The 22622-nt window shown below is 38.0% G+C and overlaps 1 protein-coding gene across 3 annotated transcripts in view; it reads left to right on the top strand.

The window, feature by feature from the left end:
- Nhe1 (Na[+]/H[+] hydrogen exchanger 1) overlaps window positions 1-22622 on the top strand; it is a 51537-nt gene that overhangs the window by 14183 nt on the left and 14732 nt on the right. For all 3 annotated transcript variants that reach the window (XM_075878692.1, XM_037427776.2, XM_037427777.2), the window contains 5 exons: window positions 2260-2365; window positions 3334-3450; window positions 5293-5375; window positions 14338-14449; window positions 18947-19089. In XM_075878692.1, coding sequence (XP_075734807.1) covers window positions 2260-2365; window positions 3334-3450; window positions 5293-5375; window positions 14338-14449; window positions 18947-19089 — 561 coding nt within the window. The remainder of the gene's footprint in view (window positions 1-2259; window positions 2366-3333; window positions 3451-5292; window positions 5376-14337; window positions 14450-18946; window positions 19090-22622) is intronic.

Here is a 22622-nt window from a genome sequence, read left to right as displayed (position 1 = left end):
GTCTCGTTACTATAAACACAGTAGCTTAAAAAAGGCGATTTTCTGGCAGCATCATCTAAGGCAACTATCACTTTCGAGTCACGGCAGGGCTGGTTCATGTTGTCAAGTGACATGTGGCAGCCAGTTAAAATATATAACCAAGTTCCTTGATCCTTATTTACCTGTCTGTATTTGCGGTGAAATCGTGCTACAGGTGGCAGCACCGTCCTCTCGCAAGTGGGGATAAGCGGTCGACGGTGCGTATACAAATACTTGAAGCAGAGCGTCATTGCGAGCGGTCTGAGGCGATATTCGGTCAATAAAAAGTGTTGACCAAAGTTAAGTGGCAATATCTACGCTCCTCTCTGCTGAATGGATGCACGAAGCTTATGCAACGTTATCATTACCTTCGTGTAAAGCACATTCGGCCTTTCAAAGGAATGCTCGCCCTGGGTGACTGTCTCTGCGCTTTTGCACTACATGCCTTTGCTGTATTGTTTGTACGTAGTTAGCTTGTGTTCCGTCTGCTACGCAATGCCGTAGTGTGACTGAACTACTTATTTACTTCTTTCTCATCTGCATAAAACAAAAAAGGAGAGAATGAAAGGTTGTAGAAAGCTCGCATATCTATGTGATTAGTTGACTACCACCGTTCACGCCTTATAGGCAAATGCATTTTTTTCTCATTCTGTTCACCATGAAATGAGGAACAGTTGATAAGTCTAGTCAAGATAGCTTAGTGGCTGACAGCACTTTGCGCTACACTGCATTTATCACGAAGACACACATGCTCTTGCACCAGTAAAAATATAAAAACCTCAAGTAATCACACCGATATGCGGGCTTTCTACGACCTTTCTCTCTCTCTCTCTCTCTCTTTTTTTTTTTGTATATGCAGATGAGAAAGAAGTAAATAAGTTCTAGTTAAGTCACGCTACATCATTGCGTAGCAGATGGAACACAAGCTAACCACGTACAAACACATCAAAGGCATGATTTAGTGTGATTTAGTTCAGCAGAAAGCTTTCATCAATGGATTACGTGCATAATAGTGCCACAGTAAATGTCTGGTTAATGGGAGAGGTATGTTTTTTTTTCTTTCAGGCAACAAATGGCCGCTGCCTTCCGTCGGTCACTAACAATGCCACACAAATGCGGAAGACAATTATACAATATTATATGTAAGGCATGTGGTCTGAATTAATTTTGAACGTCTGGGCTCTTTAAAATCTAAGCACACAGTTGCGCACGGTAACTCTGTTTTAAGTACAGTTTACATACCAAAGTCTCACAGGTTTATGTGATAATAATATTTCTATGTAGTGGTACTATGGCCAGATAAACACAACTAAGGCTCCTCGCATGATCGATAAAGTACAGCGTCGTAGTTGTACACCTACCAACAGCGCACAAGTGTGTGGCCTAGAGCCTTGTTTTTGTTTACAACCGAGTCGCTAAAATGCTGCATTCACACACCATTTATTAGTCCTCGTGTTTGGAAGGATGCCAAGAGCATTTACAATGCGCTTGAAACAGAAAGCGGCACTCACTCTGAAATTAATTTTGTGAATGGAGGGCAAGATGACAATAAACAGCACTCTGGAGAGTTGCACTCACCAATCTCATTATGATGCATTAGCAGCTGAGCAAGACCAAATGCTTTCATACGTCATTTGAGGCATACGTACAGCCAGTTGTGCTTGCGCTGACATGACCAAACTGACATGACAGACCAGATGTCTCCATACTTAACCGTGTTCTTTAAATAACACCACTCTGTTTTGCTAGTACTAACAGAAGCACTTCTATGTTCAAGTGATCCTTCACCGAAGTGAGGAACTGCTTTTTTTACGTAGAAGTGCTTCTGACATGCACTTCCTTATTTAACTCTTTTTTTATACTGTGAAAAAAAAAAAAAGAAAACTGTACCGAGGTTAATGGAAATTTTTTTCACTCATTTTGTGGAGTTTTTTTTCTTCTCTTAAATTGGCATTATTATTTCAGTTCAGTGAAGTTTCTTTATTTCACTAATTTTGTTTAAAAAAAAAGATTGCTGAAAGATGGCTTCATTGCATGGCAATACTATGAAAGATGGCTACACATAGAAAGCCAAGACACATATGACTCAACGTGGACAAGTCAGCATCAAAAAACGAAAGTATTTATTTTGGTGCAAAATCTCATTATGACTGTTCGTCAACGGGAAGGTAAGGGTGATGTGAGTGACTGGCATAAAAGGCATGTGTATCTCCTTGACTGAATGTTTTTTTTGATGTGCACCTGCTCAAGTATATAGACCTCAGGAAAAATCCCTCGCTTGAGTTTGGAATGATGTTAGTATTTGTCTATGCTCCTTATGGACTTGCGGAAGGCATACACCTATCAGGTAAGGCATAAACAGTTACGTGCAAAGGCATAACACCACTCAATGGGTGGATGTGGTTATTGGGGATCTACACAGTGTTATTAAACCGGCATTATTTCCTCACAAATAAGACCTGCTTCCATAGCACACTTACGTAGCATTGCGCAAATACTACAGGTCCATCAGAGCTCATTGTCGTTGGAACTAACTATAGTGATAAACTTGATTGCCCTCAGTGTTTTTCAGTGTTCACTTTCACATATGAGCAAAAATAAACTTAACTTAGGTAGCACTTCTGGATTTTTGGGTAGTCTTGCTGAGCTTTAGAGCAATTCCTTTTTTTTGTAGTGCTAATAGAGTGAGCTCATAAAATGTGTATTTTTGTTGACCTTTGCCCCTATAAAAAATGGGTTAGGTAACATGGGTTTCTAATTTTGTACTGACTTGGGCTGCTTCTTTTATCCAAATAAATGAGAGGCATAATTAATTTTATTTTTTGAACAGTGGCTTTATAAAACTAACAAGCTGTCATCCCTCATTTCTCACTTATTCAGGACCCATTTTCTTGAGTGCAGTTTGCATTACTTTTTTTCAGTGTTAGCTATACTGTAGTGCAGCATTACTTAGCACAATGCTAACCTAAAGTGGAAATATAATTTTTTTATTCAGTAGTCTGGTGTTTATTGAGCAAAAATTTGCTATTAGAATGAGGTGGCAAACTCATTTGATTTTAGATATAGCTATATTTAATCAAGAAACAACTTCACCGATTATTGCATCTATGTCATCACCTTATGTGACACACTAATATTCAATATTACATCAGAGTCATTGATTTTTTTTCTTTCTTTCCCGTATGTCAGTTCTTCACTGTTTATTTAGGTCTGTATGTTTTAGGGTGTGACCACACAGTGCATTCTTTTGTTGTGTCAGTGTGTTTGCTGCTGGTAACCTTCACAAGCTTTCTCTTGTTTCTCTTCCTAACGAAGGGATCATGGCTATACTCTTCAATGGGGTCGTCATGTCTCATTACACCCACTTCAATTTGTCTTCAGTGACTCAAATTACCATGCAACAAACACTACGGACTATTTCACTTATTGCTGGTGAGCATTCCTCTTAACTCTGCTCAATTTTTTCATGTATGTCCATGCCAACTTTTCTCATGACGCTCATTCTTTAATTATTATCATTATTATGATTATTATCAGCACCAACAACGAGTGACACTTTTGTTTCCCTTTTAAGCAATAAGCAGAAATTGATGATTCTGTTTCAAGTGAAGAATCACATTAGATGCATATGACATCGAAGCATTAGTTTACTTAATAAGATAAGGGCCAAATAATTTCACTGCAGTGAGACATGCCACTTCAGAAGATTTCTTGTTTGAAAAAGTAAGAAAGATATTTATTGCGAGGGGATGTTTTGAACTCTGAAATTCAAAGAGAAATACAATAGGTTTCATGCAATTTCTGCGTAATCTCCTGTCACTGCCCTTTCCATCGGGCTTGCCATTTCCTTGTGATTTGGGCTAGCAAGACAGTCCTCTTACTGCATGATAAGTATCTTGATGAACTGCACATTGATACTGTCACATTTTCGTACAATGTAGTGCCGCATGCTCAGAGTTTTGCAGTGCTTGCGTTCCTGAATACATTCATGAATACATTTCTGTTCAGGAGCATGAATTGGGTGTGTCAAGAAGTTGGTCTGGTATAGGTGTAGGTTTCCCACTTGTTGGATGGGGGAAGGTAATGAAGAGGAGTAATGGGAAGGGAGCAGCATTGGTAGGCAGCATTAGGTTCGACTAACTTCACTCAGTGAAGCACACAAAATAATTACGTTATTGTTGTGTTCAAAATTCAGAAGTTTGTATGCACAAAGTTCATTGAAGCTCTATATATTATACCTAAAATAAAATGCAGCTGCCAAGTAGGGAAGGACTTGGCCCTCTTCTTTCCTCAAATGGACAGTCGCATTGGGGATTGGGTGGGGGAACCTTCCATTGCTGCTGTCTCATTACTGATGCTCCTTCCTAAGAGAAGTAATTTAATTTGCAATGCAATTTGTATGCAGGGTACTTAAAATGCAAATGTATTCTATTAGAGTGTAGTTTCGGCAGTAGGCACTGGACATGCTGACTAGTGTGCTGTGCAGTAAAGGTGAAATAAAAAAGACTGTTGGCATAATGTTTCAATATAATTTTGTGTATTGCTTGAGCAATATTTACTTGTTTTAAGCTTTCCAGTCCAGTTGACTACAGAATATTATATAAAATGCTTTATATGTGTTTTTAATTGTTTTATGGGTGCTGCTTTTTTATTTCTAGGAAATAGTTATACCATAAATTGGGATGCCCTATATTTATCCGTGTAAACAACTGCCCTTCAGTTGGTAATGAAATAGTTCATTCACAAGGTTTTGTTAATTAGTCTTTTCTAAACAACATTAGCAGTGTCAAGGTATAAATTCGTACATACATGCATGTACACATAAACACAAGCAAAAATAATTGATAATGAAAGATTTGCATTGAAGAACCAGAAAAAAATTTACTAGCATTGCAACTTGTGGGTTACCCTTCATCGGAGGATCATCGGCTATAAATGCTTGCTTTTTGTGAAAGCTTTGGGTTCACTGAAACCAAAATGTGTTCACTGTAACTTGTTAAATGACTTATAAATGTATACTGATATACTTTAGTGAAAATTTACCATTTCAAGTGTAAAATGTGTTCCTTGTGAACAAAATATTATTTTATTGTGCTGAATTTTTTATGCTTTATACCCTATAACATATGTAACTAAGTTCCTGCTTCTGTGATGGTGCACATTTTTTTTTATTATCTACATTTTCTGCTGAGATGTCTCCTTTTATTTGCATTCTTTATGAACTTTATGTTGGTGTATGTGTTTGTTTTTCTTAATAAAAAACAAACTTTACAGAGACTTCAGTGTTTGCCTACCTGGGTCTGGCCATATTCAGCTACCGACTTATCATCAAGCCTTCTCTTATAATATGGAGCATTGTGAGCATTGTTTTTGCTAACTTTTTTATGCCTGCACACTTATTGCCTGAGGATAAAGTAACTAGCTAAATCTCATGCTCAATATTATTAATAGCCATTAGTTGGTTCTCTGTTCTAGTTTAAACATTGTCACCATATACAATTTTTGTTGGATTTACCAAGCATACAGGATGAAAAGACATAGGAAGTAATTAGAATTTTTTTCTAAACTTCTGATGCTTTGAACTACGCGATGTGAATTTAATAAGTCAGAAAGCATACAGGAAAGCAGAATGACAGCACTGGCCTGTCTGAAGCAGTAAATATGTAGCTTCTTGCCATTAGTACTGTATGATTACAGAAGTTTGTATACTTGTAATTACTACACAGTAATTACATGTACGTAATTGCTTCGGGTTGCATGGTTTTAGAGGTGAAAATGCTATACATGTTCACACACCTAAGGTGCTTGCTTTCTGAGCCACTACTTCGTCCTGTTTTTTTTCCTTCTTCCTCTCTTTCGAAGTTAACTTGTCTTTGCCTTGAGAGAAAATTGCAGCAATGCACATTAGTGTAGCCAAATGGCTGGGAGACTTCATGAATTCTTTTTACAGCTTGGAAACAGTAGCTGTAAATGTAATTTTCTGATCATTCAATATAGAATAAAAATAGACTATACATTTTCAAACTATTGCAAGTCCAGTTTCATCAAGCTTTCTGAACCAAATGCACACTGTTCTTGTAAATGTGAAAAGAAGCAGTCCTTTGCAGAGAACGATTTATTCATAACTTGCGAGAGAATTTTCTTTCAGGAGTTTTGTACAGTACTTTTGGTCATTCAATTTTAATTTTTACTGCTTGGACAACAGTAACAAATATATCATAAAAAGACACGAGAAGGGCTCAGTAAAGCCTTTTGAGTAGGCTTGGGTGAATATTAGAATGCTTCAAATATTCAAACGAATATAGTAGGATATTCGAATTCGCTTCGATTCGAATTTAAATTATTGAAAATTTCGAAGTATTCGCAAGGAACGAATAAATGCATACTAATCCGAATGTACCGCCTGTAAAAGTGGTTTTATTGCAGTGTATGAGTGCTCAATTGTGAAAGAATTTGGCCAAGAGAAATCTGCTTTGCTGCGAAGCCTTTCTTCAAATTTAAAGGGGCCCTGCAACACTTTTTGAGCATTGTCAAAATATGCTGCCAATCGGTAGGCTACTCAGGACACGCAAGCCAAATATTATAGCGCAGCATGCGGTGTGCGATTCACTATAAATTCTCAAAAGTCAGCTAAAAATGGCTCTCTTTTCTCGGCAAATGAGTTCACAAACTCGGAAAGCGTGTGTAGCGTGTTTTCTTTCCCCGTGCCATCCCTCCCTGCTTAGCGCCCAGCACTTTCGTCGGGATGAGAAGAGACAATACACTTGCAGCGTGCGAGAAATCTTTGCAACTCCACGTGTACTAGACGGATTCTAAAAATATTTGCAGTGCTGAATCCATGAGGCAATGAATTAGCTTCTTTAGTAAAACCATTCCATGGCTACATGAAAAATTTTTGTATGGCCCCTCTAAATGAAAATATTACTCTCAAATCAATTAATTTTATTAAGCTTAAAAGCTAGTTATGAGGGCTTATATGCTCTAAGTATAATAAATTTTAAAATATTAAGTATTTTAATGGTTATGACTCGCATCCTGCTGAAAGTCGAATTCTGCTACTATTCAAAGTTCTTTTGACTTCCTTTGAACAAAAAAAATGGCATTTGCATAGAGGTCCTATTTTGATTTTTAAAAAATGTTGTGCAGGTTAGTTAGGTCATGATAAATATGCTCATTTTTCTTTATATGTAATATACGCTATTCGAATTCGATTTGAAATTATTCGACCAAAATTACTATTCGCTTCGAGTTTGCTTCGAACTTAAAATTCACTACTCGCACAAGCCTAGTTTTGAGAGGTGGTCTGGTACATTCTGTTTGCAATAATAAGAAAGAGGAGTAGGTGGGAGAGGCACGGAGACACGTATGGAAAAAACTAGGTGCCATCTAACAACTGTTTATTTTGGAGGCATAGCTTTTTTTTTTTTTTTTTGAGGCAGTTGCATAGGCATGCTAATTGGGAGCACAAGATAGCTCCAACAATCAGTGGCAGTAGCTTTTCAGAAATGGTTTTTCAAAAATTTATGTTCCTTTTAGCCCATTAGCATAGGCATGCTGGTGCTCTTCCCGAAAATTAACAACACTGAAAACTGAACAGGGACAAAAAGTGCGCACGCACCCTCACGACCAGCACTGACTTCCATCAGGTGATTCACTGACAAGATTGCAGTGATGCATGTACAGTGATAGAGACAAGACACTTTCACTGAAAGGGATGCATTAAAACAAAACAAGTTCTTGAAGGTTAACAATCACAGTGCCCTTGGCTTGCCAGCCCTTTCCAAGCAACTGATTTCTCAGTTAGAGAAATTAACAATTTGCCGACACACCCACCTTGTTTCTTAGCCTGAGCTGCTTTCGTGATCATGCAAGTTTGTCGATTTTGAATAACAATAATCATTGTGGTATATTTGAAAATTGGCCACTGTAATTGGTAATCTTTTGGTTCTGTTTTTATGGTTCCACTTCAGTGAATGCATTGTGTAAATGTTTACACACCTATATATTTATACTTTTATATTATATTTCTATCAATCAATGAGCAGTTAAATTCAGGCATTGTCCCATGTGTACGCTTTTTATCTCTGTATTTCTTGTTTTTCACTCTTTTGGTCGTTGATATAAATTGCCAACTAGCCCTTTCAGCCACTTTACTGGCTTTCTTGTGAGCTTTCTTCCTTACATAGACTACTTAGACTTTCTCTCATATAAACAGTTGAGATATCGGACTGTCTCCAACAAATTGTTCATAGTTAAAACCTGCCCTCATTGTATTTATTCTACCCGTCTCACTTCTTGCAATTTCCTAGGAGGCTTTGGTCATGCATTTGAAAAAGTCACTGTGTAACTCATTTATGCAGAGAACTATGTTAGCATGTTTGTAAAACAATGAGTGCTTTGCGTTAAACATATGCAAGGTCTCCTGTAGTTTTTGAGCACTTCTAATAAGTAAAGAGGCCTCTGTATGGAACTATAAATTATGCTGTGTTCTGTTAGCTTTACTTGGTTATTAAAAGTAGTGTGTCAATGTAGAGAATCCAGGTGCTTGGTGCTGTATAGCCGGAATTCATAACAATTTCCCATTTATAATAATTGTGATATGGTATGGCTTTACCAGACTTGTGTCTCCTAATGTGTTTGTGAGAAACAAAGACACAACTGTTCGCTTTTGCTATTTTATAGGCTTGTGGGAATAGCAAATTTTCGGTTCATAGTGAATAGTGGTTTGGTTAGAAGAATTTTTTACTGAATTCAAATAATATATACTATCGCATAATATAAAGAAAAATTAGCATATTTGTTGTCACCACGCTAACCTGCACAATATTTTTTTAATTGAAACAAGGCATGTACTAATATCTTTTTTTTTAAGGCAAGTGGAAGCAACCTTGAATAGTAGCAGGATTTGATTTATGTTAAAATGCAAGTGATAACCTGTAAAATAGTCTGTTACATTTTAAAATTTACTTTACTTAGAGCATAAGGGGCAGTTTAACAAGCTTTTAAACTTATGAAAGCTGTAATCAATGTGAGGGTATTATGTAGAGTTGTGCAAATATCAAAATTTTAGGTGCAAATAAAATTCTAATATTGAAGTGTGAGGGCGAATTGAAGCGAAATTGAAGTGCTCGAAAAAAAGTTGGAGAGGATTCTTAAGCATATTCATATAGCATAAAGCAACATAAAAGTGTATTTTTGCTAAGTTGATGAAGAGCTGTCTGGGCAGTATTGTAGTTTCATCATAAAAGGGGGGGGTGGGGTTAAGGTGATACAGAGATCGAATTGTTTTAGTACTAGATTTCATGCAACCAAGGTGCTTCTTTGGAAATCAAAATAATGTGGCAGACAAGTTTGTCCTTCCTTTGAGTTAGCAGTTGCAAATCTGCCTCATCGATGTCAAGATACATGAAGATTTAAAGTTTTGGATGCTAAAAATCTTCTGCATCTGGTTTTTCGAACTTTCTGCCTGAATTTCAGGTCAAAAACAGCATTGAGCCCCCCCCTCTACCACATCTATTATCTCCTTGTTTGAACCAGCGTTTTCTTGAGTCAATACATTTGCAACCGAAGCAGAGCATGACAGGCAGCTTTGCTGCAATATGGGAGTGTGATGATGTAAAGCATTTAATAAAGTTAGAAAAGGTAATTTTTCATCAAACGTATAATGTATTCGTTTTTAAAAAATTTGACCTTAATGGAGCATGAAAGGTATCTTTGCTGCAGTACGAGACTGAATTGAGGTGCAGCACATTAAAGATTTGAAGAGGTCATATTTCATCAGACGGTGACTATATTTGTCTTCACTCTTCAGGAAGTTTGAATAATAAAAATTTTTGTGCGAATTGAGTTAAATAGCAAGTCTTATTAGAAAAATATTCGAAATTTTTTGTATTTGCACACTTCTAGTAATATATTTGTTTAATGGTGAAATGGGGCTTCACGGCACAACACATTTTTTTTTAAAAAGGTATATTTTTGGTATAGCATTGTTGTACTGCAGTGAAACCACCGTTTCAAGAGCATTTGCATGCGTAACAATATACACCTATTCGTTCATTTCAAATACTGCAAAATATTCAATAATTTAAATTCGAATTGAAGCAAACTCTAACATAATAACATTCATTATTAAACCTAATATTTTAACATGGTTTGCCCTAAGAAACTGGTTAATTGATTGCAGGCATGTAATAACTGTGACTATAGCTCTAACTTCTCAAGTATGGTGGTAGCATGAGCTACAGCATTAATATTAATACGTGGTGTAATAATGCATACTCATAAAACTGGTAATAATAAACAAATTCACAGTCCAATGCTTAAAGGGACTGCCAACTGGCCAGAATGTGTGATTAAATCGTAGTAGAAATGAAAAGAACATGAAGTATAATGACATACTCCAGCATTTTTTTCGCGTTGTGACTAGGATTGATATTTTTAAATCATGCTTAAAAATTATCAAAAACCGTCTTGTTTTTCCCCCTAGCGGAAAAGCCTTGAAGCTGGATTATAGCATATGGAGTCGATCACCTAGCTGAAAATAGTAGTCTGATGCCGTCGAGCGTGCCAGTCCTCAAAACTAAAGTGTGTATGTTAGGTACTATCTAGCTGCGCTCAATTCTGTGCTGCTTACGACGTTAAGAAGCAGGACAGTGAAACGAGGTGCTGCCGTCTCGGATGCCAGTGGACCAAGTCGAGCCATGGCACATGCGCGGGGAATGCACGCATGCACAGTAAACCACCGCGCTCGAACACAAACCCCCCATGCGCTCACTGTTTGTAGCATGTGAGCATATGACTTCATATTCACTGCAGATAGAAAAACTCTGATTACAAATGCTTTGCAGCATTTTGCACTTTACCAATACGGAAGCAGACTCATTAATAGGCAAGCTTTTCTTCACGCTAAGAAAAATTGGCACCATAAAAATGGTTGTTGGTCTCTTTAATATCCAACTTGAGCTTCTTACTCTTGTGAACCATCGTGAATTTTTCAGTTTTATGTATCTGTGACTGATCTCACGCTGCCAGGAATTAATTACATAATTCAAAATCTCAATAATTGCATCAATATATAAATTTTCTTATGAAATATAGTGCATGTATCTAGGAACCATATTTCTGTTTTAATTGTCACATGGTTGTATATTGAATTTATCTGAATTTCTATGAAACTTTATAATACATAGAATATTTATTAATATTGTTTTACTTCTTGTACACCTATCGTAAGCACAATAATGAAATATATATTTGCTGGTCAGGAGCAGTATTCTGATACAGTGACATTTAGGGCTACTTTTGCTTTAGCAACATTTTGTGCTACCAAAACCATATGTGTCAGTGCCTTCAGAAAAAAGTGTTACTGGGACAGAGCAATGGCACTCATATGATGTATTATTTTAAATTATGTTATCAGTGAGTGCGTGTGCTGTGCCTCAGTGCCTCACTATAAATTGGCAGTGCAGGGAAGGCGAGGACCGTCAGCATATCATTTGGAGCTACACACTGGGAAGTAGCTTCTGTATGTTGGGCACTATTTAATTCAATAATTCCTAGCTAACGCTCTTGTCTTTGCTTTAGATATGGGTCATAGCATGCCAAAATGAAATTAGTATTGAAAATTCAGCACGTCTTTTTGCGCTTTTTGTGGGCATTTAAACTGCAACATTATGTTTCTTTTTTTTTATAACTATAGCACCTAGCAGCTTGTGTGAAAGATGTTCAACCTTTTTTGACCATTATCATGCTACACAGGCATATCATATTTGGCAGACATAATTTGCTCCTACTAATCTATGTGCTACATCTATGTGCTACACTTGTTTGTTGAGGGGCTGGATGACGGACTCATTAAAGCTAATTTATCAAATGCTGTTTTATGTACTCTATGTAGTAATTTTCAGGCTTGTCTTCTAAAGATATTTAGGCAGAATTTATGCACCTACAAAGGGTGTTCAAATGAAAAGGTACAAAATGACAGTGGGGGTACTAATGAAGTATGCACTCTATATTTTTCGCTAAGCTATGTATGAAGGGCCACCAATTCAGATCCATCTATGGTAGTGATAAAGCGATACAGGTTCGGTTCTTTTTTCTCTGCTCGCATCTGCACTTAAGGATAATATAGACATTTTCAAACAAGCTCTCAGTGTACAATTCAAGTTTTTTTTTTTAATATGTTTTCAGTGCCGATACTAAAGTTATCATAATTACATTCATACAGTATTTATAAGAGCATCATATCTTTTCCTTTTTTGCATTCAGTTTGATGTCAGCATTGCATATTATTTAGAACTTGCTTTATATTCTGTGATCATTTTTTATATATCAAGTATTAGTATTATTTAACTCCTGTATTCTTTGATTCTATTGACGATATTCGTGTTTTTTTGTTATGCTTGTAAGTGTTTGCTTTGAACTATGTTTCTTTTGGTTATTTTTTATGTGTGAATAAGCATTGTACTGTCCGACTGCCACGCTCTGGAAAGAGAGTAGCAGAATTGTAAATAAATAAATAAATAAAAATATGCCTTGAGACGCGACTTTAAACAAGCACCAGCCAGCCTGAAAGAAACCCTCTATATCTCGAAGGTACGCCCACTTTTCGAGTACATGTGTAGCACTTGGGACCCTTTACTATAGTGAACATCGATGCTCTAGAGCATGTGCAGCTGTGAGTGACCCATTTTGTCACAGGCAGTTATGACTTTTATAAAAGATCTTTTGAAATCAGGAATACTTTTGAGATCTTTTGAAATCGGGAATACTCTTGAAGACATGTGAATTTTTACACTCAAAATATTCTATGGTCTAATGGGTATTAACGATGAAAACTACATATTGATGCCTACATATATATTTGCTTGTACTGACCACCCACTATATGTGCGGGACTTCGCTGCCAGAATGAACCTTTTTAAACATTCTATTTTTCATTTTTTCTGCGATCAATTCAGCAGTGTAACGAACTAACTCAAGAAATTGTAGCCGCATCCAGGGAAACATTGGACATTGCTCCTGAAAGTCATATTTTGTAGCTTGATTATACTTTCATTAGTTCCTTTTAACTGTATAAGCTTGAGTTTTCTTTTTTTTTTTGCAATCTCTGCCTGTATATATACCTATGTGTGTGCACGCATGCATGTGTGTGTTATATTTACTCATATTTTGCTGTTGTATTTTCACACATGTCAATGTTAAATACATGTTGCCCTTGCATTCCTTATTATGTAGCTATATTTCTATTATGTACAACTCAGTGTTAATGGCTTGTGACCTTTTTTTCTTTATTTTTCTGAAATGTATTGCATTTTTGTATATATATTTTAAATTCCCCCTCCCTACACTAATGCCCCATGCAAGTGTTGTAGGTACTATAAAGAAATCAATAACTAAATTAATTAATAGGATTATAACCATCCCAGTGATGATTGAACCAAAGGACTTCTTGTTTCCATGATTCCCGTGGCCGTGATGAGACCAGGTTGTTCACAGCATCTTTGAGTTGGCCATCCGAGTTGAAGCGCTTCAATTTCAGAACAGTTTTGTTCTAGCCTTGAGGAAGACAAGTCCGCTTGTCGAAACGTCAGCTCGGCACAACCCCGGTTTACGGATTTTTCATTTCTTGCTTTCATCTTCCCCTTACTAATGTTTTTTGGATTTTCATTTCAGATGTTCGTTTTTTTTTTTCCAAATAACCAGACACCCTGACACACAAAGAGCCCCCCTGACATTTTCTAACTTTGGGGCCCCTTGTGTGTATTACCAATCCTGTACGCACTTTTCTGTAAACTGACATCGTTGTTGAGTAAAACTTGAAACATGAAAATTGCAGAATTTGTGGTGGCCCGTTTTACACCATCCAATGTCAGAAATTGGAAAATGCATCTCTACTCCTTAATCATCAGACTTTGCAATGTGAGCGCCATTCTGTCTCCACACACGCAGCCATATCCATTGTACAGCGTTCTATATCAGATCCTCTGCACTCTTCTGGTCATGCAGGTGGCACCGCGTGCTTCTGGTCATATGTATGGGAATGAAATAGTCATAAAAATTTGGACCTTTTGTGTTACCTTCTTGTGAGCTCGAAAAATTTATTTAGCTCTCATCTGTGTATGAATATAAGATTAATAAAGGTGAGACTCTTAATTATTATTGTTTGTAGTGTTCTTTTGTCTCTCTTAATGATTATTAGCTATAAAGTGTTTATTATAAAGCCAATGTTACATTTCAATATCTGTGCCTTAAAGTTTCTATGAGTCATATTTAAAGCAATAAATTTTCTTTTCCTTCTATTTTTTCTAATACTTTCAGGTTCTATGTCTGATTGGACGAGCGGCAAACATATACCCGTTGTCTTTTCTGATGAACTACTTTAGAGAGCACAAGATTACCAAAAAAATGATGTTTATTATGTGGTACAGTGGTAAGTTAAAATGTTGCTTTTGTTGGACCAAGGTAAATACTTTACAGACTACATTTGAAAAATTTACATAATGAAGTATCTTGTTCCTGTTCACACTGTAAACATGGCTCTATTTGAAGGTATCATAGCAATGGCGAGGTAATATTACACAGCATACTACATTGCATAAACATAGTTCAACATGTTCAAATAAGTTTTACTACTCATGTTACTCTTTTACTAACTTAATTAGCATATTTTTCGAACTACCTAGAAAATAGAAATTCGTTATCTTTTTTTTTATGTCAGCTATTGCTGTTATCTAAATTGGCTCCTAAAAAATCACTTAGTTAACTTTTTTTTCATGTTTTAAAACTTTGATATTTTTGAAAAAAAAAAAAAACACATCTAGTATACCAATGCCCATGCCTTTTCAAGTTGTCGCAACGCAGGCATATGTGATGTTGGTTCACAGTGTGATTATAATTATGTGTGCTGTGTTCTATATTGCTTCGAAAGTCAGTCCACATGCTGTATATATTAGATGAAGTGATATCCTTTTCTATTTTAATTCTCTGGGTGTTTTAACCTTTGTACTGAACACGTATCCCGAAGAAGTACGGCCACTAGTGTGGGTCCGGTCTTAGTGAGCTGCAGGGCACGCGTTAACCGTCACCGCGATCAGAACACGGTACTGCTGGAGGTCGCAACCCTTTATTGTCTGCGGCAACAGAGCCCGTATCAAAAGGGGCAGTAGGAAAGCAAATGGGCTTATCCACGCCACAGGCGAGAAGTACTACACAGGGTGCTGCGAGCACATCTCCGTGGGTAAAAGCGATTCACGGGGACACCAGGAAAAAAGGGCCCGGTCGCTCGAGTGAAAGTAAAAAAACTCTGCTCGTGTTGGCTTCCGCGAGGTATGGGTCGGCGTAGTAAGACCACACACTAGGACACCGCACCGCTCTTCGGACCGCGGAGGAGGGGAGATTCATGTCAGGACATGAGAACGGCAGAAATAGGCAGCAAAGCCCGTGCAGTGGTGGCGGGCTAGCCTCAATTCCCACACCCTTTAACTGCCAACCCTGAGCTGTACTCGTCACACGAGTTTGTACCAATGTCGCCAACTGCGAGTTACACTCGTTCAGTCCACTGCATTATTTGCAATTTGAAACCGTAGTAGACAGTTGGTGTCTATGAAAAAACTGAATTCCATGCCTTTGATGCATGTTTCAAGCTTGGCAACTGTCATTTCATAATGCCGCTTTGCAAGAAGAATTCCAGAAAAAAAGGTGCTTCGTGGAGCACTACAAGAAGCAACGGGATGACAAGTAATTTGCGCCCAACAGCAATTCAGTACCCTGGATATTGTTTCAGATGATGAGTCTTTGTGTGATATCGTTCTTCAATATCTACCATTCAAAATGTAACTATTGATCACGAGCAGTTTTGTTAAAAAGAAGAAACATCTGTGAAATTTTCAGTGTAGTACCTTGTATTGCATAAAATAAGTACTTCAATTTTCAGTACGTTTTGAGACATTACATGGCATGCATAAAGGAAAAGGTGCCCTCAACAGCAGTTTTTGTCTTTTCTAACTGCTGTGTTGATTCTAAACAGAAATCAATGACATAATGTGTTTTCAGAATCAGAATTAGATAAAAAAGTTGATTGCCTCAAAAGAAAAAGGAAATTTTTATTTGTGTTTTGTAATTAAATTGTCAGTTAAAGAGTTAGTAGCAGTGGAAGGCATTTTGCTGCTTAGGGAGATCATATCATAAAGGGCGGAGGCTACCATGGAAGGGAACTTTTTTGTTTGTTCAGGTATACTAATAAAATTTTCACAGTAGGCTAAGAATAAAGCCATTTGAATAACCACAAACTTTCACGTATCTAGGTTCACTAGTTCCCAAGTTAAAGCCATTTATCAGAATAATCTACATATGTTTCTTAGTCAGGCTCTGGTGAACTTGGTAAATGTGCTAGCACCGTGAAATTCACTGTGATGATTCCTGGATGGGTGCTTTACATTGGGACAGAGCCTTTTTTAATTTCCATGAAGAAAATTTTTAGCAGTGCACTGGATTTAGTGTTTGCCATTGAGCTTTCATCAATGAAATTTTAGTTAACTATCAGATACTATAGGTGCAATAAATTTAAAAAGCGGCACTGTCACTGTGTGGGCTATTTGTTAAAGTACATAATAAAACAAGTCTGATAGAAATCAGATGAGCGGGTACAGAGATATCGGCAGACTAAACAGTATCATTGGCCAATAAAGTTATTCCGAGAAAACGGACTTAACGGCAAGTTTTGAACAAAACTTTTGGCCTAAAACAACCCTTCACGGTAGCTAGAGGTGTCCTTTGGGAATTTCTTCTTTTGCCACTTTTCCTTCTTGTGATGCATCCGTTTTTGAGCCTTTTTCAGACGGAGAGTGTCTTTCTCTGCAGCCCGTTGGTTGGTTAGGTGGCCAGGTGTGAGCCCTACTGATGACGACAACTCTTGGGTGGCCCAGTAGCAGCCAGCATTGTACATCAAAACTCTGCGCTTTCCCTTTTTGCATCACGGCCATAATAGCCCTTGTATTCACGTTGACGGCTTTTGACTGATTCTGGCGAGCAGAACTCCACGAGCTCGAAACTATTACACACTGTTTACATAATAGCTGAAGCTTCGTGGCAAGTCCAAGCTGGGGTGGCTCGTTGAAAGTTCACCCCAGTCGCGAGGCAGCGCCGGCAGGTGGTCTTAGACAGAAGGTCGTTAAGGGCATTCTCTTGCACAAGGAAATATTTCTCGCCTTCAGTCGTAGGTTCAGGCATCATCAGGTTCAGGCATCATCCGAAACTTCCTCTTGGTCGCCAGCATAGCGCCGAGCTTTTTGTTGCACAGCAGCACGTTTGCTGTCCTCCACGGCTAACTTCTCGCATATCCGAAAACATGTCTGGAAGCACAGTCGACGATGCAGTCGCACTGTTCGGGCCCATAATCACTGCGGTTAGCAAGCACGATGCATCAGGCGCTCTTGTGCACGGAACACCAACACCAACCTCAGTTGTGACGAGGGGGTCTTGCGCCGATGGTGTAGCCACCTCTACGTCGCGATAAGCATCAATGCAGTTGTTGTCTTGCAGAGGCAAAGCGGACACTGCTCCACCGGAAGCATCGATGCGATTGTTGTCGCGTGTTGCTGGGTCAACAAGCCGCGCCATGCACACGAGCTTTATATGACACTTTCTTGAACCGTATGCATATAGAGTCCAGAACTTTGTTTTGCCCATTGTGATCGACAGCGCTACAATTGGTCTCCCGTGAACACGGTGAAAGGTCGTCTCGTAAAGACGGTGAAAGATTGTAGAGCACATGTGAGAACCGAGCGGTATGATGGCAAATGGGACACACAAAAGCAAGCCGGCCTTGCAAGTGCCGGAGCAGACAGTGAGTCAGCAGAACAGATGTGTCATCGCTTGCAGCAGCCAATGGGAGCCGGAGGATCGGCCACTTTTCGAGAGGTGCGCGCTTCCTCCAATCGCGGCTTCGCATCCGAGACGCGGGAGACTTCAAAACTTCGAGAGCCCCCCAATCATGAGCGATTCCCGCCTTGGCCATGCCGCTGTTGCTGCCAGGGGTGGTGAAAAAAAAAAAAAAGAGCGAGAATTCACGAGCAAAACAAGACCAAGATGTCGGCGCTGGGTCGCGTGGTTGAGAAATTGCAAACACGCGAAGTAAGGGTATTTTCAGTGCTCGGTGGCCACTCGTCGGCTGCCGCGGCATGTTATATAATTTATTTGACGTACCTCCGCGATGAATTAGATATTGATATTTACAGAACAGATAGTTTTTAAGCCCTACTACCCGAATATGTGCTTTTCAAAAAACAACTTTTTCGTGATTTTTCAGCTTTCAAAGGGTGCGTCCTCCCTTAACGTGGAGCTTCTCAGCTTTTGTTAACAACATTTTACTTTCTACGAAGTAGTCATCTAGGTGCTGCACCACACTGATTTATTACAATATTTACTCTTGGCTTTTTTAAGGAATGTTTACTGGAAAAAACGCAGCTCGGTCTTTCTATCTTGAGGCCCCCTTCCCATTTTCTTTTTCTCACCTACTTTGCTTTTAAGCAGCCCTAAATTAAGAAACAAAGATGTTGATTAATTGCTGCTTTTAAAATACTTGTCACTGCTTCCATGTAATTTTAATTCATATGCTAGCATGGCCACAGTACTATATTTCACACTTACTAAAAAAAAAAAACAAGTTTTTAACATTTTAAGTACCAACAGTTCATGAGCTCTGAATGAACGATGTCAATGTGCGGTTGCAAACGTCTAGCATAAATAGAAGTGCGGCAATCTACAATAGCCTAAGTGGTGCTTCTATGAGGTCTTGCGTTATAAATTATTACTTCTTTTTAGTTTCATGTGCAGTTGGTATTTTCTTTTATGTCATGGCAAGTGACTCTGGACATTCTTTGAGTAGGACACTGTGTATTCATTTTTTGTTTTTTTTATTCTTTTTTAGGACTCAGAGGTGCCATTGCATATGCTTTAGCTATGCATTTGGACTTTGATGATGAGAAGCGCCACGTGGTTGTGACGACGACTCTCATTATAGTGCTGTTCACAATATTGGTAATAGGAGGCTCCACAATGCCTCTCTTGAAGGTAAGGAAATAATTTAACCTGTTAAAAACATCTTCATAACTGCTCTGCAACGAAGGTGTTTGATAATGGACAACACTTTAAATGGCTGTTTCTGGTAAGCCACTGTTTTTGTTACACTTGAATTACATGGTGAATTTTTTTTACGGTGTTGCAATGCTGTTACTGTCTTACAAAGCGAATCGGCAGATGTGTCTATGACTGTACTCTATAACAAATGTAGTTTTCTAAAAAAAAACAAAAAAACAGGAGTCTTGTCTTCACGTTTCGGGCATTCTAAATCTTTCATTGTGCTCTACGATAGGGGTTGTATGAAAAAGAGCAATGGCATCCTGCCAATTAACCAATGTTTTGATTGGTCAACCTACTTTTGTCAAAGACATTTTGTCATCGTGGGCATAGTTTTAAAGGGGGTTAGTCACTGACGTCGCCTCACAGGCTGTGACTGTTAGTACTTACCATCTGGAAAAAATGAACTAGAAAGAAAATGTCCATGGCCATTCTGCACTTCTAAAAATTCTAAGATGAAACGAGAACTTTATTGATAATAAGAGAAAGTGAAAGATTAAAGGTAACTGAGAATAGAGCTTAAAATACATAAAAGTAAAAAGATACTATGAGAAACAAGGGGGGGGGGGGAGGAGAATAAAAGATGGAGAACAAGAGAAAACTAAAAATGATTGTTTGTGCAGGAGGAATGTAGCTATAGGTGCAGGAAACCAGTGTTGCGCCTTCTCATCTGTGGTGGTTTACCCCTCGGTCAGACCAGAAGCATGTGTACTTCAAGTGAGGCTGTGGTGGAACAATAGATATGTGAAGCATGTGTACTTCAAGTGAGGCTGCGATGGAAGAATAGATATGTGTGTGAAGAACACTTTTGGCTATAGAACAAGGTAGCAAAAACATGATTACATTTATGTTATTCTATACCACATGACCTCATCAGTTTTTGTTGTTTTCTGAGGTCTTGATGCACTACTGTCGCTTAAAGATGGTGTGCTGTTCTGTCCAAGCAGCATCTAATTGAAAAGACTAATTGTGTGTGCATTGTGTTGAACCTCATCTTCAATATCACAGTTATTGTAATAAATTAAAGAATGATTACCTTGTGACTTGCTTTACAAAAAAAACATGTACTAAAACCTCATTATAACATGTCAGATCTACCATGAAAATACTTTGTTGTATCCAGAAATTTGTTATAAACATATATTCTTAGCACTGTATCTGCAACAAAACTCTTTTCTGCTTACTTCGTTATAACCGATAATTTGTTATATCTGAGTTTATTATGTCAAAGTTTTAGCATAGATTTCAAATGATTTTCCGTTATACAGAAATAAGAAGTTGTGTGTGCATCTTAACTCATACTTATGATTATGCAAAGGACAACAGCTATAGAAGGTATTTAGGAGAAAGAGTTGCACAGTACATTTTTGCAAAGGGTAAATTTTGCAAGTGGCGTACCATCTAGTCCACTTATAACAATATCATTTACAACCATCTGTCGAATATAACGATGAACAACAATGGCACCGTTCACTTTTGGTAAAATAAACCGCCTATTACGATGTTCCAGTGCCGTGATATAGGATCTAGTGATTGAATCCAGCTACCGCGTGCGCCAAAAATGGCTTTTTGCATTGACGGCATGCATCACTATCTCCCCATCCACATCCTCAGAATATAAATTGACTGCACTTCTTACGAGGCAGCAAAACAAGGTGGAGCTTTCCTTCTGAACATCCGAATCTATGCCAGGAGAGGCCTGGGAAGCACTTGTCCACAAAGAGCTGTCAGAGTTGCGGTTAGTGCTTAACAAAGATTTGTCGTGTCTGGACTACTTACTTCATGCAGACGATGTTGCGGAAATGTCCGAATGCCTCAGTGACGAGGCGATCATGCCATGTATTGTGGAGGACAGCGGTTAGAGCGTAAACTTCGACGACGTGATGGAGCAGCCTACCCAGGTAGTCTTATTGCACAAGGCCTAGTGGATGATAGTCCCTCCGGGACTTTTCTTTAGGCGAAGGACCTCCTTTTTAGCAACGGAAAGTACCTTTATGCTCTTGAGAAATATGTGCGCAACCTTTGCAAGTAGCAAACAAAGCTGACAGACTATGGCTCTTCTACAAACAAGTACATAGTCGAACTACTTTACTTGCATGCAAATAAAAATGTTTTCACTACTATTTTGTCTGCCTCTTCTGAACCCACTTTTAACAATTATTGGTTATAACGATGGGATTTTGTTGGCACTTGGATATCGTTATAAGTAGATTGCACTGTAGAAGTGCCTTGCGGAAAACTTCTTTTTGATACCTAACACAATATTTTCGAATGTCAGCTCTGTAATATATCATCACGTGAAAGTGTATGAAGTAAAATACATATTTGTTAATGAAATATGCAAGAAAATTCACCAAGCTCAGCACTTGTGCTATATAAGGCGGCAGTGCTAGCGTGTTGACAAAAGATGTATGTTATAATCGAAGCGTTCTGTGAACAAGATGGCAGGAAAAAAATAATATGGTTTGTTTTTAAGCATTCTTTTTTTCACCTCATTTACATTACTTTTATTCCTCTGCGATCTTCATAAAAAACAACTGTCTTATCAGCATATCTAACAATGAAGTACATTATAATAAATTAAACTTTGTCGAAATCATAATGAAGACAACAAGCAAAATGAATGGCTGTCGGTACCATTAGGCTTTATTGTGATTGTTATTAACATAAATTGAGATTCTTAGTTCTCAGTTTGCTTGTGCAACTTTTATTTAAGCAATACATAGTTACCACATTAGGTGATGCAGCTTCAAAGTTCTTGAAGCTCATTGATAGAGAATCGCCAAATAAAAATTAATGTTTCTTGTAAATGGTTTGTACACTTCTTTGCTTTTGATGTACATCTTTAATAGATGCACAAAAAGTGATGCCTTAAAAATGCAAACTCCAACACATTTTTTACCTTGTTAAGGAAGTACTGACACAAATTTTCGAAGGTGAGATAACTTGTGGGATAGATCTGTATCAACATGCACGCATTATCTGCAAAATGTCAAGGACTAATATAGTCTGCAACATATTTAAAATCTTATTTTTAAGCATATGTCATGTATCTGCTTGAAAAACGCCCTGCCTCACGACATTGACACGGACCTTTTTTTGAATTTAAACAACCATCTGTTTGTGTTGGCTGCCATTCTTCTTAAAAATGCTCTCTTCCAGGAGATCTCTTTAACATAGGACGTAGCACCTTTTTATGAACTTGCGTGGGAGTGCAAAGCCTAGTGGCCTTGCCTCAGCAGTGCACTTTTTGGGCATCACATGTACTTTACAACACCCCAGAGGGGATTATTTCAGCACTCGGAAAGCATGCATTGAAAAAAAGTAAACACGAAGCTCATGTGCGCTTGGTTTTGTGTCTCCTGCAACCAGCATTGTTTACATGAAAGTCATGCTGGTTCTTGCCTCTTTCAGCATCCTCTGAAACAAAAACTGTTACTTAGCGCTACAAAATGTCTCCAAATAAT

Source organism: Rhipicephalus microplus, chromosome X (assembly GCF_043290135.1).
Source record: "Rhipicephalus microplus isolate Deutch F79 chromosome X, USDA_Rmic, whole genome shotgun sequence".
Lineage (NCBI taxonomy): Eukaryota > Metazoa > Arthropoda > Arachnida > Ixodida > Ixodidae > Rhipicephalus > Rhipicephalus microplus.
The sequence above is the reverse complement of the archived record's forward strand: the minus strand, read 5'-3'. Positions and strand labels throughout refer to the sequence as shown.